Source organism: Ambystoma mexicanum, chromosome 9 (genome assembly GCF_040938575.1).
Source record: "Ambystoma mexicanum isolate Mex_15411 chromosome 9, UKY_AmexF1_1, whole genome shotgun sequence".
NCBI classification, from domain to species: domain Eukaryota; kingdom Metazoa; phylum Chordata; class Amphibia; order Caudata; family Ambystomatidae; genus Ambystoma; species Ambystoma mexicanum.
In genome coordinates, this window is record NC_090931.1 from 653,669,064 (window position 1) to 653,686,848 (window position 17,785).

The following is a 17,785-nucleotide window of genomic DNA, read 5'->3' on the forward strand; positions in this document are numbered from 1 at the left end:
ATGTTCGCGAGTCGGGGTACATGAGCCGCCAAGCGCCCACAACCCACAAGCGAGGGAGCGTTGTCAGGATAGAATGGGCTGCCCTGGAGAGCTGGCGGGGTCTAGATCCTGATCTATCAAGGGTGATGTCCAATATTGTATTAAAATCACCGCCCGATAGGATCGGGACCAGGGGGAAAATTTCCAACAGAGAGGCCAGGTGCAGATAAGTCATGGTCATCAATATTAGGCCGTAGATGTTTAATACGGCCACCTCTTTATTTTGCAGGGTGCCTTGGGTCAGCACACATCTCCCCTGTGGGTCTACCCGTGAGTGGCTGCAGGTAACTTTAAGGCTTCTATGGACAGTCCTCACACCTCGACTCTGCGTGGAATAATTGGTATAGAACCTCTGGGGGCCCCCACTGCTTAGCAAACTTATCACATTGTTCAGAGCGGGCGTGGGTCTCTTGCAAACACAGGATTTTAACGCCATGGCGTTCAGCATGAAGTTGTATCTGCCGCATCGTTTTATGATTACCTAGAGCCCGTACATTCCAGCTCATGAACGTTAGGCTATTATCCCCCATTTGTATGGAGAGATTGGTTAAACTCTAATTCCTGGAAGAGTGGTGGCCAATGGCGTCATAACTGAAGCGGCCATATCCCCCCACCAGTATGACTATAACCAGATATTGCTACATGCGCGACACCTCTCGCGGTCGTCAAGCCTTTTTTTAACATAACTCCCAACCCCTCCCACCCCCATCCACATCCCTCCCCCAAACAGAGGAATGACAACCCAGCACAACCATAACAACCAGATCAACGGCATCAACGCCTGGGAGTCTGATAGCTGGCCTGGCGGTAATGCTCCGGACTGGGGGACGTATAAGGGTATTTGCAGTTCTCACAAAGGGAACTAGTGTGACTAGGAAGGAACACATGGATTGAGGATCAGCAGACCAATAGAAACAAGTTCAACTATTAATGCACTCTTGGGAAACGCAAAACACCTTATGCGCACGGCCCTGTATGGGCCTATTACCGGTCAAGAGCTTAATTGGCAAAAACAGAGCAATAATCAGAGCTGCAACACAGGGGGGAGAATCAACCAAGGAAATGTTCATCGATGAATTTATTGTAAAAAAGAACGTCTGATTGGAGTGTTCAATTCTCAGCTTGATAGGGTATAGCATGGAGTGTTTGACCCCTAAGCCTCGGAGTCTCTTTTTGGCTGCCAGAAAGGTTTTGCGCTCCTGTTGCACTGCTACAGAGAAGTCCAGGTAAAGATGGATCCTTGAGACCCCAACATGCAACTACCCCTTCACTTTAGCCATCCTCAGGAGGGCTACACGATCCCGAAAATTTAAGATTCTGGCTATGATGGGACATGGAGGCGCGCCAGGTCTGGGCTTCGCAGATAAGGACCGATGGGCTCTTTCCACTGCAAATTGTGGGGAAAGTTTCAGCGACTCCAGAAGTGTTAGAAGGATGTGCTCCACGTAGTCTTCGATGGGCTCCTTGATAACGTCCTCGGGCACTCCGACTATACGCAGGTTATTACGTCTTGACTGAGATTCGAGATCTTTCTTTTTTTCCACTTCTAGTACCCGATTGGAGAGCAAGGCGACTGTAGCCCGCAGAGAGCCTAGCTCATCCTCTGCGACACCCACCCTCATTTCAGTCTCGTTCACCCGGCCATCGGTCTTCGCAATGTGTGCTTTGATGGATGAAATGGTGCCGTTCATATCATCAAGTTTGATGTGCAAAGTTGTGAACCCTTCGCGAATATACTCCAGCATCTTCTGCGAATCATCGGGGGCCGGTGGGGCCGATGTGGTGGGTACGTCCTCCAGCGTTTCCCCTGTTGACTTAGACAGAGTTTTTGCGAACATACTTAAAGAGCTCTGTTTTTTCCCCATACCAGACCCTTTAGTCATGGTGTCAGCCAAGGAGGATCCTGGAAATATAGGTAAGCGTGGGTGATTAGAGCGTGCAGGAGTGCTGTTGGGTTGAGTGCAGCAGGTTAGCTGAGGGCGGGCAGTTCGGATATCTCCCAGGGCCGTAGTGGACTCACTCAGACAAGTTATGTCTTTGACGCAACTTGGAGCTTGTGGATGTGACCCAGAAGAGGTTGTGTCTCCGCCCTACATGTCTATGGCTTCGATTTAGCTACTGGCGTTAAAAGTTCTGTTGATCCAGACCTGTGACAGTGGTATCACGGGGTTACCCAAGGGGAGCACCACGCGGATCCCGTGCGCCAAAGGCAGTGCCCCAGGGGCCAAAGGTGCACAGGGGGGGTGCCGGGGGTAGTATCAACAGACAAAGTCCACCCTGTAGGCTGCCTCCCGCCAAGTGTCAGGGCAGGGGTGCGTATTATACAGTGGGAGACTTGAGTTCCGCCGCTCGGGGCAGCCAGTCACTAGTATCAGTGGGTGCCAGGGGAGGGCAGTTCCCACTAGCTTCAGCTAAGGGGTTGATCAGCCGACCATGGGGGTTGCCCCTAGTAGAATGCGTGGAGCAAATGGTGTGTTTCACTGCTTAAGTTTGTTGTGCGTTATCCCCCTCCCAGCTGGGCAGGAAAAGGATCAAGGGGCCTCCAGGGCAGCTGGTGTAGGTGCTGCCGTAGTGAAGGCGCAAGTCGCCCAGACCCCACAACCCACCGTGTGTCCAACGTCACTCCGGTCTCGCTGGAGCCACAGCAGCAGGAAGCGGGCGGCGGGGGGCCGGGTGACCCGCACACCGGTATGGGCTCCGCAGCAGCACGACGGTCCTCCCGCGACACACCAGCCCCTGCCGCGTCAGTCTGCCGGGCTATCGATTAGAAGCGGTGCCACAATCCAGGCAGGTGGGGGCACAGTAGTCCTCAGTCTGTCCCCCACAGCAGCACCCCACAGCATGTAATACGATCCTGCTCCGGCATATATAGAGCACACCTGGCTGTAAGATGTCCACCAGGCGCGCAATCAGGGCAGAGTCGCCCCTCCCCCCGCAGGCCCACCACGCCACACAGCTGGACAGGCCGTGCTCCCTGGAGCCGCCGTTCGGGGAGAATCAGGCGTATCTCACGCCGGTCTGCTCACGGCTGTATCTCTGCAGTCTCCAGATGTTGGGTGCTGAAAGTTGGCAGGAATGAGCAGCGGAGGTCTGTTCCCAGGTCGCAGCAAGGTGTGAAGGATTTGCTGCGTCCAGATGGTTATCTTTACAGAAGGATTTTCCCCAGTCCGGAGCTCGGCACTCAGGCTGCCATTTCCATCAAGCGCAACAGCGCCCCCAAACTGCTTGCATCTCTTGATTCCAACTCTCCGACAGTCCTCATTCCATTTGATCTCTCCTCTGCATTTGATGCGGTCAACCAAACCACTCCATCCTCATAAAACGGCTCCATGATACCCTGGATATCTCAGAGCGGGCACTGGAATGGCTGACCTTGTTTCTTATTGACTGTCCCTCCCAGGTTATTCTGGGCTCTTTCTCCTCCCTTACCTCTATCTCCACCTCCGGTCTCCCCCAGAGCTCTGACCTTTCCGCCTGGCTCTTTAACACCTTTCTTGCTTCACTGGCACACCTAATTTCCACCTTCTCCCCCAACTTCCACTGTTACGCAGATGAGACACAACTTTTCTTCAATCTTCCCTATGACCCTGTCTTTACTTCATCATTCCTGACTGCCTATCTGCCATCTAGTCCTGGTGCACTTCCAATGATCTCTGCCTCAATGCCAGCAAGACTGAGATCCTTCCTTTTGGGACTCCTGCTCCTTCCTTCTTCCCCTCACTTGGCCATCCTCTATGGGCTCTCCCCCTTCTTCATCCGAAGCCAGATACCTTGAAGTCATCTTCGACTCCTCGTTCATACCTCACATTTAGGACCTTGCCACGAAGGCCCACTTTCAACTCTTCCTCAAAGAAATTCTCCCTTTCCTCACTTTTCCCCAGAAACTCAATGTTTCTAGAGCTGTGGTTCTCTCCAGGCTAGACTACTGCAATAGCCTCTTCCTTATTCTACCCTCTTCTTCTCTACGACCCCTCCAGCTAATCCAGAATAAGGATGCAAAACGTATCAATGGCCTCAAGCCCAGGGACCGCATCTCTCCAGCTCTAAAAACTCTCCACTGGCTCCCAGTAGCTAAAGGATCAAATTCAAATCTCTCTGCATCATCCATAAGGCTGTCTGGGGCCGGGGACAACGCTATCTACAACTTGCTCTGACTAAAATTCTCCCTCCAGATGTTTACGTTCCTCTGGCACCAACTGTGTGTAAAGTGCTTTGCTAAAAACAGAGCTGGGGGCCGATATTTATCTTTCCTCAGCAGGTTCCCTCCTATGGAACAGCCTCCCCTTTTCTCTTCTTCATGAGCCGGATCTCCTCAAATTCCGGAAGCTCCCTCTTCCCTTCCTCCCTTCTCTGCTAATCGCACAATTGCTGAGATTGGTGACCAGGTCCCTTGTGTGTACTTTTGGGCCCTGGCCTCCCACACCCAATCGCCTTCAGCGCTCCCAGCACTTGCCTTAGCACCCACTGGCCTATGTCACCACAGGCCTGCTCTTATTGACAGCTGATCAGTCACCCAGTCACTTACAGCTGCTCACTCACCTCCTGTTACCCCTAGCACTTACCCCCACTCCCCCTTCCCTTCTCTTCTCTCTACACTTGCACGTTCTGAATTCTCACAAGGCATGGTAGGTCCGCCTCTTTCTTTCATTGGTTTAATTGATTTTCATTCCCATGTTCCCTCCCTGTTACCCTGTGGGCGATTTGAAACACAATTACGTGTTGTATAAGCACCTTACAAATGCACAGCAAAATTAAGAAGTAGAAGCAAGCATAGGTACCCAGTTGTGTGACCGAGGGTTTGTGTTCCAGATGTCTTGATTCTAAATTCTATTATAGACCACGCAATGCCCTCTTCAAGAGACCAGAGATTTGTCTGGTCTCCTGTGCTCCATTAGGATTGACTAACAATGGCCTCTCCCCGCTGGATGAAAAATAACCAGGTGCCACTGCCACTAACTACTTTAAATCATACAAGCACAAAGGACTCTGGATCACCCTGAATGCATACATGAATGGCCAGCATGCATGAACCCCTCTGAGATCACATCTGCCTTCCCCCTTCATTTGCACTAACCACCTGTTAGCAGGTCCGACCCTAAAAATGTAGGCCCATTGCGCTGATATACGCAGATTGTAAAATCTTTTCTGCCTTAGTATTTCACATCTCAAGGACTGGGAAAAAAAGTGCCATCCCCTGAGTCCGTTCCAAACTGGTTTCTGTAACTTTCATTCCACTAACATCAACGGACTTGTGGTTAAGTGCATTCAGGATGCTGCCTGGAGTAACGACAGGGGCCCTATTTTTGCGGCCTCTGTGGACCTCTCAGCAGCCTTTGACTGCGGTGACCGCAAAAGGCTGTGGCGTAAACTAGCATTCTGGGGCCTTCCAAGGGGATTATTGAGTCTTTTGGAGGGGATTTAGAACAGCACTGGTGTTAGGATACGCTTAAACCAAAAGGGGGATATGTCAGCTGTTGTTCGTACATTCTGTGGGGTTAGACATGGGTGTGTCTTAGCCCCTTGGGTGTTCAACCATTAAGTTTCTGACGCAGCTGAACACTTACATAAGGAGGGCTTAATAGCTCCAAGACTGGGTTCCGCTAGGATTGTATGGTTGGCTTATGCGGATGATTTTCTGTTATTTGATTCAACTAAGGTGGCGCTCCACCGTCTTTTGGATGTTTTTGCCAATTATGACAAGTTAAATGGCTTGACCATCAACCCCTCAAACTAAAATCCTTGCCCTATCCAAAGGATCTCATAGGAAAATAACCAATTCCTGGAATCCGGGGGGGGGGGCGAGGGTATCCACCTCCAACTGCCTCACCTTTCTTTGCTATTATGTTGGGGGCAAGTAGGGGCTCGAGAGGCAGATAGATATGCTCCTGTACAAAGCTAAGGCACTGGGAAACCAGATCCTTACAATCGACCACAGATACGGTCAATTTTCGATTAAACCTGCCCTTCTCTTCTTTGAAGGGAAAATAGCCTCCAAACTGACATACGGCTTGGCTATGTACGGTGTCTACCGTCTCTAAACTTGATGCGATCGAAGATGCAATTTGGAGTCAGGTTCTTCTCCTACCAAATGCGGTCCCTTTGGCTGCAATTCGGTATGAATTAGGCTATCTTTCTCTAAAGTCTCGTGTCCATTGGAGGATGCTTACGCTTTATGCGAAACTTAAGGTCCCACTACTTACCACCTTATATGAACTTGTTGGAAAGAATATTAAACATTCGGGCTTCTTAACTAATTTCTGCAACTCGTTTGAAACAATTCTTCATAACATTGATTCTGATCTAGAACAACTAAGAACCAATCCAATGAAAACTCAAAAGAAATTGCAGGACTAAGATTGGTGTCTCACCATTGACTGTTTTCACTCATATAAATCTATGCTCCATCTTTCACATGAACATAAGAAAAGGGGGTCTCTCTCTGATACTCACCATTTTTCCAAATCTAAATCCTCGACATACACTGTTAAACTTGCGCTGGAATATTCTTCCAACATTGGACATTAAATTGCATCGAAAACAAATCGCGGTGGAAGATAGCCTTTGTAGATTTTGCCAGTCAGTCCCTGAAACTGCTAAATTTTGTACGCAACTTAATACTCTTAAGACTCTTGTTTGAGTGCACTGAAGGTTCTGTATTTGGGCCTACCTACTGAGGTGGTATGGCAACGTTGCCTATGTATTCAAAATACGCGAGAGGGATTGGCACTGTCTGGCTTTATATTAAATCTTCAATTGGACCAATCTAGACAAGTACATAGATCATTCTTGCCATTAGTTGCCCGTTTTTGTCTCTTGGCTTGTTTTTTTTTTCTCTCTGCTGTTTTATCGGTCTGTTTAAATAAGCCATTATCTTATCTCTACATGACTGTTATATGGCTGATATTTATCCTGCCTTGCTGTACATTTTTGCTGTGTATGAACTGTGTATGTACTGTAAAATCTATTATCTTTTTAGACTTTTTGTAAAGGTTTAATAAAACCATATACAAATAAAACAATTTAAAAAACTAACGACCTGTTGTGCGGGGTGACCTGCAAAAAGATAACCAATATGGCAGTGTGCGCGATACAGGACCACTTTGTTATATATTTAGGCTTGCCCTGTAACTATCACCGTTGTGTGCAGAATGACTATAGTGGTCCTGTGAAGTTCATAAAGTTGAACAGAACTGTTTGATGAGGTAGCACAGTGGTGATCATGACAGTCCGGGTAAAGTGGCACAGGAGTATGCCAAATGGTCTTGTGGTGATTCCTAGGCGTGTGCAGGTGGCACACGTGAAAGGGCAGTTGGAACGCCATATCTTACATTATATTATGGATGATTCTCCTCTCACTCACATTTGTATGAAGGAATCCTTCTTTCATACATTATCAGTAAACGGCAATTGTTTAAGATCATTTACATTACATAGCCTTTCTTGTTAATGAATGTTTTGATATACATGGATTTTCTGTGACTCCTAATTTCCCTCTGGGGCTTGTCTTTCAGGGAGCTGCTAAGCGATGAGCGCTTCCCAGGACTGTTACTGGATGGCATGAAATCTGCTATCAAGAGGCAAAGGAAAAAGATTAAAGCCAAAATGCTGGGAATCGTGGAGACGTCCGGTAGTAGGTAAGAGGAACAGCTAGTCTTGGGAACTTGTTGAGCGGAGTAGGTAAAGTGCTCTGGCAGTAAATCTAGAGAAGATAATAAACAATCGAGGCAAGAAACCCTTGAATGGCCCTAGAGGCCGGATGCAGTGGAACGGAGAACCTTGATTAGTACACCGATGCAGGGCAATATGTATGGGGCATTAAAACCATTAATGATAAATGGGTATATGCGGTTGGAAGGGAGGACGGGTTCGCGGTTTGATGTGAGGGAGGGGTTTGCTGAGAGACTAGTTTTGGCCTTCCTCTGAGTCTCATGTTTGGTGGAATTCAGGTTGATTGCTGTTGCTTCCTGATCCTGTTATTTTTTTTCAGTGATGAGGAAGATGGAGCATGGACACAGACTCCGGACCTGGACTGTGTGGACTCTGGACTCCCAGAATCAAAGATCTGGAAACTGTAAGTGTTGATGTGATAATTGAAGCTGTAAAAATATGCAGCGCTTCATTCAAGTGATGTTACATTGCACAAACATCAATGGACGGTTTCATTCTTTTCTTGAAGGCGCCATGAGAATGTTTCACTCGTATTGTAGACGTTGAATAATTAAAAGATGATTTAAGTGGTGAAAGTTCAAGGGAATGGAACAGTTTACGGGTTGCATGGCTAGATGCGGGTACTGTGTATAAGGCAATGACTCTGTGCCACCTTTAATAATCACTTGCACCCTAACTGTAAATCCTGGGATTAGCAGCACTAAGGAGGAGATTGTGGCTGAAGCCACTGCAGCAAATAACTTGTATACTGCTTGTGGTGATACTGATATCACTGCAGTATTGCATTCACCCTTCCTCCAAACTTCTCATAAGTTCTGGCCAAGCGCCCCAGTCCAAACTAGTCTTCAGTTTTTCTCAACTGAGTATTCTTTGCATAGCTTGTTTTTTCCCTATCTTTCACGTTACATCCGTCCCCTGTTTTATGTTACAGTGTGTTTGCCTTTTGGTCCAGCATTTAGCTACGACCTATGCCGCAAACAATATTTTTCAGGCAGCACTGCTCACGTGAGTGTCTTCTTTGTCAGTCTCTCAACAGACTCCTTCTACGGTGCTCTATTTTCAGTTTTGGCAGCAAGTTGACAAAGCCAACTTCCAATGTGTTCCTGTGTACATAGGCTTTAATGTCTGTGTAAGGATACATTGTAATTTCTTTCTTTTTGCTTCTTGGTGGTCTTGTATCCAGGCTTAGTGTATGCATCCCAGCTTGCTGATTTTGGTTTTGAAACATGAGGGCCAGCTTGTGGCCAAAGCACTACCACAGAGAAAAGAGAATGTGTTGTTTTTAAGAAGCAGCCGTTCTCCTGCATGGCAGTCCACCAGTCATCCTTTGTCAGTCATTCATCAGAGTCTTTGTCCCCATCCTCCTTCGTTACAATCCTTCCTTCTCCTTCGACACAGCTCTTTTCTGCCATAGTATTTATCCGCTGTTGCACTCATCCTCTGTTGTACTTTTTTATCCTTTGTTTGTTTGTTTATTTTATTTCTATAGCGCTCCGGACCCAGGAGTATAGGGGCGCTTAGTACAAGGTTACAAGGCACAGTACATGGTAATAAACAGTGATGCTAGAGCAATTTAAATAGCAGTTATAAACAGGCAGTGGGGGTGATAGCACCCAATTGTGACATAAGTGAGGCATGAACAGTCAATACATTATATAGCAAGGTCTGACTTCAAAGTTGACTATTTGTCAGAAGCCCCCCAATGACAAGTTTCCTGAATGACTGGAAGGAATTGGAGGATTTGATGCTCATTGGCAGGGAGTTCCAAAGTTGGGGGGCGAGGACAGTAAAGCTCGAGCCTCTGGCTCTTTTAGAGTTAAATCTAGGTACTGTTAGGCATAAGGTGTTGGAGGATCTCGTGGTTCTAACGGAGGGTTTCATGGTGAGTTTGTTGGTCAGGTATGGTGGTGCTAGATTGTTGAGAGCTTTGTACGTCAGCCAAAGTGTTTTTAGGTCAATTTTGTGTTGGATAGTGAGCCATCTGCATGTGGTTCTGGTGGTCGAGATGTGCTCACGTCTGGGGATATTTAGCGCTGCCCGTAGCGCATTATTTTGAAGGACTTAGAGCTTGTTAATTATCGCTTGGTTGGCACCTAAGTATTGCAATAATCTAGTTTCGATTGTATAAGGGCTTTGGCTAATATGAGGCAACTGTTGGGGGAGAGAAATGGTTTACAGGCTCTAATGAGTTTTCCGGTATATGCAGTGGCTGAGGCAGTTGTGTTAATTTGTTTAGTGAGGTTAAGGTTGGCATCAAGATAGAAGCCAAGTGTTTTCACAATTTTGGCGACCGGGATGGTGTTGCCATCGATTATGATGTTAGAGTAGTTGGGGCTTAATTTTTGTAGGTTGTTGGGCGAGCCAACAATGAGCAGTTCGGTCTTCTCGTCATTGAGGCAGAGGCCATGTGTGGCCATCCATGCCTGAATGACGGAGAAGATTTCATTGATCCTGGCTACATCAATATCGTAGTTGCCCGAGATAGTGAGGAGTATCTGGGTGTCATCCGCGTAGTTTGTATAGGTGACACCCAGGCGGTCCAGTTTATCAAAGAGGGGCTTTGTAAAGATATTGTAAAGGGTAGGTGAAACACATGATCCTTGTGGGACACCGCAGGAAATAGGGATAGGGTCTGCTGCTGCCTCCAGAGAGAAGACCCTCATGGTTCTGTTGGCTAGGAAGGACTGTATCCACGTGACAGCAGAGGGGGAGAAGTGGGCGGCAGAGGAGAGGTGGTTACAGAGTATTTTGTGGTCAACCAGGTCGAAGCCCGCTGAGGGATCTAAGAGGAGTAGGATGGCAGCCTTGCCCTTATCTTTAATTTTGTCAATCTGGCTTTTAAGGTCAACAAGGGCAGTTTCTGTTCCATGCTGAGGCCGGAAGCCAGACTGACGCAATCCGAGTAATTGGTTAGACTCTAGGTAATGCTGAATTTGCAGGTAAGCAACTCTATCAAGAATTTTCAGCAGGAAGGGAACAGTTGTGACGGGCCTGTAATTTGTGTGGATGGAGGGGTTCAGAGTCTGTTTTTTTAGTAGCGGGAGGACCCATGATTGTTTCAGATTGTTGGGTACCGAATTAGTGGAGAAAGATGCGTTTATGAGCTTGGATATGAAGGGGGGGCGAGGTCTCTTGCTGCATCTTTTATGATCTGTGCAGGGCAGCTGTCCCCTTTACAGTTTGATGGTTTGTGGGATGTTATAATTTTTTGCACTGCTAGTGCGGTTACGTTTTTGAAGGTGAAGCCCTGGTTGGTGTTAGGGGTGGTAGGTGGGCTGGGCATGAGGGGGCTAAGGGTGGGGCTACTATTAGAGAGTTGAAGTCTTTTGTTTTCGATTTTAGTTTGTAGGCCAGTAATTTTGTTTGCCAGGGCATCTTGGATACTTGTGCACCAAGATTGGTCCTTCACAGACGAATCCATCGGTGGATTGGGGTTTTCTAACTCCTTCAGGATAGTGAATAGTTCTTTGGTACTGGAGCTAGTATTACTTATTCTTGTGTTGTAGGCTTCCTTTTTTTTGTGCGAATAATTTCTTTTTTATAAAGGGAAGATGCATTTGTAAGATTGACTTTATGTTCCGCTGATGGATTCTTTTTCCAAAGAGTTTCCATTTTGGACTTATTTTTTCTTAGTATTTTGAGTTCTGGAGTATACCAGGAATTTAGGTGTGTTTTAGATTTACTTTTACGTAATTTTAGTGGGGCAACATGGTCAATAGCGTTGGTCATGGCGTTATTGTAGGTGTCTACTAGTAGGTTAGGGTCTGATGTGTTGGGGATCATGTTAAGGGTGGGTAGAACCAGTGGGATGAGGGCTTCAGCGGTGATGTTCTGTTTGTTTCTCGTCAGCCATGCTGGTGCTGGCGGGTGTTGTCTGTGGAGGGGGTTATTAGTACTGATATCAAATGAGAGTAGGAAGTGGTCGGTCCATATCAGTGGTTGTGGGTCCCTGCATATGTTGTTGCAGTTGTGGGCAGCGAGCCAGTCTAGGGTTCTGCCTTTATGATGTGTGGGTAAGGTGTTAAGTTGAGTGTAGTTGTGTTCACCAAGTACATTGGTGAGGGAGGATGCTGGAGTGTCATGGGGGGTCATTGTAGCCCAGGTTGAAGTCACCAAGAATAATATTCTGTGATAGAGGTTTGGATTTTTCGGCTATGAGGGTGGTTATATCTTCCTCGAATGAACCTAAGGGCCCAGGGGGTCTGTATAATAGATCCAAGGTAATGGAATTCTTGGGGGTGGTTTGAATTTTTATGGATAGATATTCGCAGGACTTTAAAGGAGGGGCGGTCACAGATCTAATGTCAAGCGAGGATTTGAAAATGAGTGCTACACCTCCTCCACGGGCATCCAGTCTGTCGGCCCCGAGGATGGAGTAGTTGTCTGGAACTGCGAGAGATAGAGAGGGGCCTGCTGCAGTATGGAGCCAAGTTTCTGTGGTGGCCAGGAAATCCAGGTCTGCTGAGCAGATGTCTGCAATTTCCGTGGGGTGGGCCACAAGGGATCTAACATTGAGTAAGGCTCCTTTAAGTGGCACAGAGTTTGCAATGGTGTTTTTATTGGTGATTTTAGTAATGATTCGTGGTCATTTTGCTAAGTAGGGTAGGGAGTCTCCAACCTAGTCTATCGTTACGGGTCATGAGGTTGGGGTGGGCTGCAGGGTAATGTTCAATCGAGCTGCGCAGGTTCTGGATGTTAGAGTGGTCATCTGTAACTAGGCTGAGTGGGGTGTTACCTAAAGTAATGCTCATTTTAGTACTATGGTCTGTTGATGCGCTGTGGGAGAAAGGAGGTAGGGAAGGTAGGAAGGGTGTTGGGCAGGGAATCGGGTGATGTCTAGGACAGCCAAGCTTAGCGAGTTCATTACTGAATGGGATATAGCTATTCTGCTACATGGTGTGCAGTCGGGCATAATGCAGAAGGGGCCCTTGTTTCAGTCCTTAGTCCCAGACCTTCATCATTTGTCCTTTGTCAATGTCCTTTCTTCTCTTCATTGCAGACCTTCTCCATTGTTCCTTTGGCACAGACCTTCTCCATCAGTCCTTTGTCGCAGACCACCTCTGTTACAGTCTCCGTTACATTCCGTCGTCTCATTAGTCGTTCATGTCCTGTCCAGTCCTTCATCTCATTAGTCATTCATGTCGGGTGCGGTCCTTAGGCTCATTAGTCGTTCATGTTTGGTCCGGTCTTTCGTCTCTGTTGGTCCTTTATCGCAGACTGTCTGTTTAAAGTCCTTTGTCTTGATTACAGTTTTGCAACAAAGACAGTCTGTTATCCTCTGTTGTACTTTTTATCCTATGTTCTAGTCCTTAGTCACAGACCTTCATTTGTCCTTCGTCACTGTCCTTTCTTCTCTTCATTGCAGACCACCTTCGTTAGTCCTTTGGCGCAGACCTTCCCCACTGCGGTCCTTTGGCGCAGACCTTCCCCACTGCGGTCCTTTGGCGCACACCTTCCCCATTGCGGTTCTTTGGCGCAGGCCACCTCTCTGTTAGTCCTTTGTCGCAGATGTAAGGAAGGCATGATATCAACAATAAGACAGACACAAGTGACCACAGTTCAAGGGTGATAATTGAACTTCAATTACATTTAAAAAACGCCTATCTAATCCTAAATCTAAAGATGGCAGAAAGCTATGACCATCAAATAACGCAGTCCTAGTGGTCTCTTAACAAAATAAAAAGGCCTATACTAATACACCTATTGCTAATCCTTACCTCTAAATACAAATGGTGTGGGAAACAATGTTATGCAAAAGAAAAGTGTTCAAGAAATGATATGTCCGAATATTCTAGCCGTTGGCTTCCTTTTCCCACATTTTCAGCATTGGATAAAGCGGCACACTGAAGCTTAGCACAGTCCAGGGTTTCTTTAGCACAAGGGTGCAGTTAAAGATCCCAACATCATGCCTTCTGTGCTAAATTCTCTTTGCCGTTCAAAGTCTCTTCTTTCAGAGGGCCTGAAGCAACAAACAAATAATAAAGCTCCTTTCCTTTTAGTATTCTCCTGCTTAGACTTTTCTCCAGTGATTTACTGTTCACCTCAGACCCCCCACCGCTGGGCTCAGATCCACTTTAACACAAAGTTTGCATTTCACATGTACACAATATTCTTAGGATTTCCATGTATCCAATTTCTCGGATGATTCACGGTTCACCCTGGATCCCCCTCTGCCTGCCAAGCTCAGATCCGTTTGAACACAAAATCTTCAATTAGTCTCCCTCTGCCGAGCTCGCACCAACTTTATCTATTTTGTCTTCAACTCTTTACTGTAACAACATCGAAGACCTTCGATTGTCCACAGGATTTTGCTTGACCCGTTGCAGGACCACTTCGATTCATATTACTTTGCCACTCTTTCACTTTTGTCTATTCTCAGCTGGATACCTTACAGAGACCTTCGATTGAGCACACATGCGGTGCCAGACCACTCTGTCAAAGGTATCATATATCTCGGTTTCAAAGTTCAATCACTCATCTGCAGTTCAACTTTACTTGCGTTGGTTATCACGCCCATTTCATACAATGTTCATCCCAGCGCTCGCCATACAATATTGCCGCTTGCAACCTTGGCTTCAACACAGTCCGGTCTTGTATCTGTCTCCCCAACTCACCGGCTGTGTTGATTTCACTGATGCTGCTTTGTTGTTTGAGCCAAAGACAGTACCACAGCAGCTGGCGATCTCCCCGCCTTGATTATAGACACAGTAGGGCCCCGGGTACCTTCGACACACAATGCAGATTCCTCAGCCTGGTTTCCTGGTCTTGCGCTTTCTATTCTCGAGGCTTCATGAAAGTAACGGCCCTTGTCAAAAAGGTCAAGGGAACTTCTCTCTGTGTGATCCCGTTCAGTTTTGCGGTCTTTCTCCTCGTGTTAAACTGCCATCTTGGAACTGCTGTTTTCTTGTGTGTTTTGCCTCACCCAGAGTGTGCTCTTGTACTCTGCCTTTTATCCATGTGGAGAAGTGTAAGGAAGTCAGGTGTGCACAATGGTCAGTAATTGCTTGACCATTGTATTGGGACACATTGGTTATATTGCTCAGGTGTTAGTCCGTTGTCTCTCATAGCGGGCTGTCTGTGAGAAAGTGTTTGTGTTGTGAAAGGGGGGCTGAGTTCCTAATTATCCTGACTGGTAGGATGGGGGTAATGGTATTACAGGGAAGGGGATACCGCCGTCTCACCATCCGGTCTCCCACTCTCCGAAGACCCCTCAGCCAGGTGATGCTCCTGCACTGGTCCACCTACAGTAACTACATCCAAAAGTGATGGCCGTGTCCTGGCCACCTAGATGACACCTTCTGGTTTCTCACACAGACCACCTCTGTTAGTCCTTTGTCGCAGACCACCTCCGTTAGTCCTTTGTCGCAGACCAACTCAGTTTCAGTCTCTGTTATAGTCCGTCATCTCATTAGTCGTTCATGTCCGTTCCAGTCCTTCATTTCGTTAGTAGCTCATGTTGGGTCCAGTCCTTTGCATTGTTTCCAGCTACCCAAGGACCTTCCCTGGGAAGTGCTATGTTGATTGTAGGGAGGCAACAAGGAGCCGTTCTGTCTTTCCCTTGTCACATCCATCTTCTTCCTTTGTCACGTGTTACGTTCGGGTATTGAATTGATTGTTTATATAGCACCTATACACAATGTGTTTCAAAGTGCTTAAAGGCAAGGGAGGGAGCAAGGGGAAAAAAGAATGAACATTCTTGCAAAGCCTTGAGACATTTAGATTGTGAAATAACTACCCTACTAGGCCTGGCGACATTTCAGATAGTGCAAGAACTATGACAAAGATGATTATGAAGGCAGAGGGGTGGGGTGGGCGAGACAGACAAGCAACTATTGTACTAGGCCTGATGACTTTTCTGATGGAGCCGGAGAGTTGACAAGCTGTGGGACGGGGGGGAAGAGGGAGGAGGAGAGGAACAAAACAAGCGACTATCCTAGTAGGCCTGACAACATTTCAGGCAGTGCTGGAGGGAGAGGAAGAACAAGAGAGGAGGGGGGGAGTAGGACAGACGGCTACTATCGTAGTAAGTCAGATGACATTTCGGATGGAGAAAGAGCTATGACAAAAATGAGGAGGGGGTAGGAGGTGAGACAAGCAACTATCGTACTAGGCCCGATGACATTTCTGATAGAGCCGGAGAGTTGACAAGAGGTGAAGGGTGGGGCGGGGGGTGGGAAGAGGGAGGAGGAGAGGAACAAAAGAAGCGACTATTGTACTAGGCCGGACGACATTTCAGGTAGTGCTGCAGGGGGAGGAAGAAACCAAGAAGGACTGGGAGGAAAAACAAAGAGCTACTATCGTACTAGGTTAGATGACATTTTGGATGTAGTAAGTGCAATAATATAGGAAGGGGGGGAAAGAGGAAAGAAAGTGAGAGAAGAAACTGGGAAGACGGTGAGTGTGGTGAAAGAGAAGACTAGGCAAGCAGGGGGAGGGGTAGCAACAGGCAAACAGAGATCACGAACATAAGAGGGGAGGGGGGCCAGCGCAAATGACACAATAGTTTGCATAAACACAGCCAGGTGTGAACTAGGCTAAATGCATAATAAAGGCCAGAATTGAACTAAGCTACATGCATAAACCACAGGCCAGAATTTAACTAAGCTAAAGCCATAAAACACAGGCCAGAATTGAGTGTAGAGTGCTTGTATACCTCCAAGATAGTCGCTTGGCGCTATGTGTTCACAGGCCAAGTAAGGGGGTTATGTGAGCTGGGAGAATAGCCAGGTTTTGAGATGACGGCGGAAGAAGAGGTGGCACAAAACAGAGAGTGGGAACTAACCTGTTCTAAGTCGAGGCAGCAAGAAGTGCGAGAGAGTCGTTGCCTTTGCTGCAGAGACAGAAGTGTGGAATCTTGAAAAGATTGTTAGAAGAAAAAAGATTGCGTGAAGGGCATTGTGAGAAAACTCTGAGGAATAGAGGTCTGCATGAATAGAAAGAACAGTGAGCGTTACCGCGATTTACGGAGGACTATTTGTTTAATGGGCAGCTATTCAAGGTTGAGTAAAGGAGAGATGTTTTCCTGGTTATGAAGGCCAAAATGAGGCACGCAGCTACATTGTAAATGGTCTTAAAATGATGAGAGATACTAGGAAGGAAGCCAAAGATAGAGTTGCTGTAGTTTAAGGGTGACTGGACCATAGTGGTGACTGCACAAATTGTAGACGGAAAGGAAAGAAACTGGAGGAATTTGTTTAAAAAAAAAAAAAAGAGAGTAGGAAAAGTGGTTTATCTGGCGAAGGAGCATGATTTGATCATCAGATTTTATCTCCTGGCTTTTAACTACAGTGGCATTTGGCGGGCAAGGGGGTAGAGAAGGTGTCCAAAGTCTGAGTCCAAAGAGGTATTATTGCTCTTGATCCAAACTTATGCTTTATCGGGGTTACGTTTCATGTAGCTGGTACTCCTCCAGTTAGAGATCGCAAGCATACATGAGGAAAGCTAGAGAGTAAATTGGTGTCTGGACCATTGTGATGAAGGATGAGTTGAGTATCGTCAGCATATGTATAGGAAGAAAAGCCAGAGTATGAATCATGGCAGTAAAGAGCCGAGCATAAATGTGAAAGGAGAGAGAGAGGAGCCTTGTAGGACACTGCAAATGAGGGGGTGGAAAACTGAGGATAATCCCAGCCTTTCTCATCTAGCTGTGATAGTCCCAGTGTTGGAGGCATCTGTCTGCAAAATGAATTCTCTTATAGGCTGGTGCCCTGAGGACAGGGGCTTGGTAAAGAGAATCCTCGAGGCCTTGGAAATCCTTCTTGCACTCCTCACGCCAAGCTACCTTCTTGGGCTGCTTAGGAGTTGAGAGCAGTCAGAGGGGCAGCTATTGTGCCATAGTCTGCCATGAAATTTCTGTAGTACCCAGTGAAGCTCAATGGAGCTTGTTAATCTGCATAGAATCACATGCTGTGCATATAGTCCGACATCCAGTCGTAACTGGAGAGTATTGCATCTTGTCTTTCGAGAATCGAAAGGGGACGTCGACATGGACGTGCCTGTAACACTATCCCTAACGTGACGTGTAGTGTACCCAAAATCCCTTGCGCGTCGCGGTCCCTCGGATTCCTTTTTTATGCCC

General features: G+C 47.0%; 1 protein-coding gene across 2 annotated transcripts in view; it reads left to right on the forward strand.

Annotated features, from left to right (window-relative positions):
• Positions 1-17,785, forward strand: part of RILP (Rab interacting lysosomal protein) — a 259,539-nt gene that overhangs the window by 196,094 nt on the left and 45,660 nt on the right. For both annotated transcript variants that reach the window (XM_069615407.1, XM_069615409.1), the window contains 2 exons: positions 7,551-7,673; positions 8,027-8,110. In XM_069615407.1, coding sequence (XP_069471508.1) covers positions 7,551-7,673; positions 8,027-8,110 — 207 coding nt within the window. The remainder of the gene's footprint in view (positions 1-7,550; positions 7,674-8,026; positions 8,111-17,785) is intronic.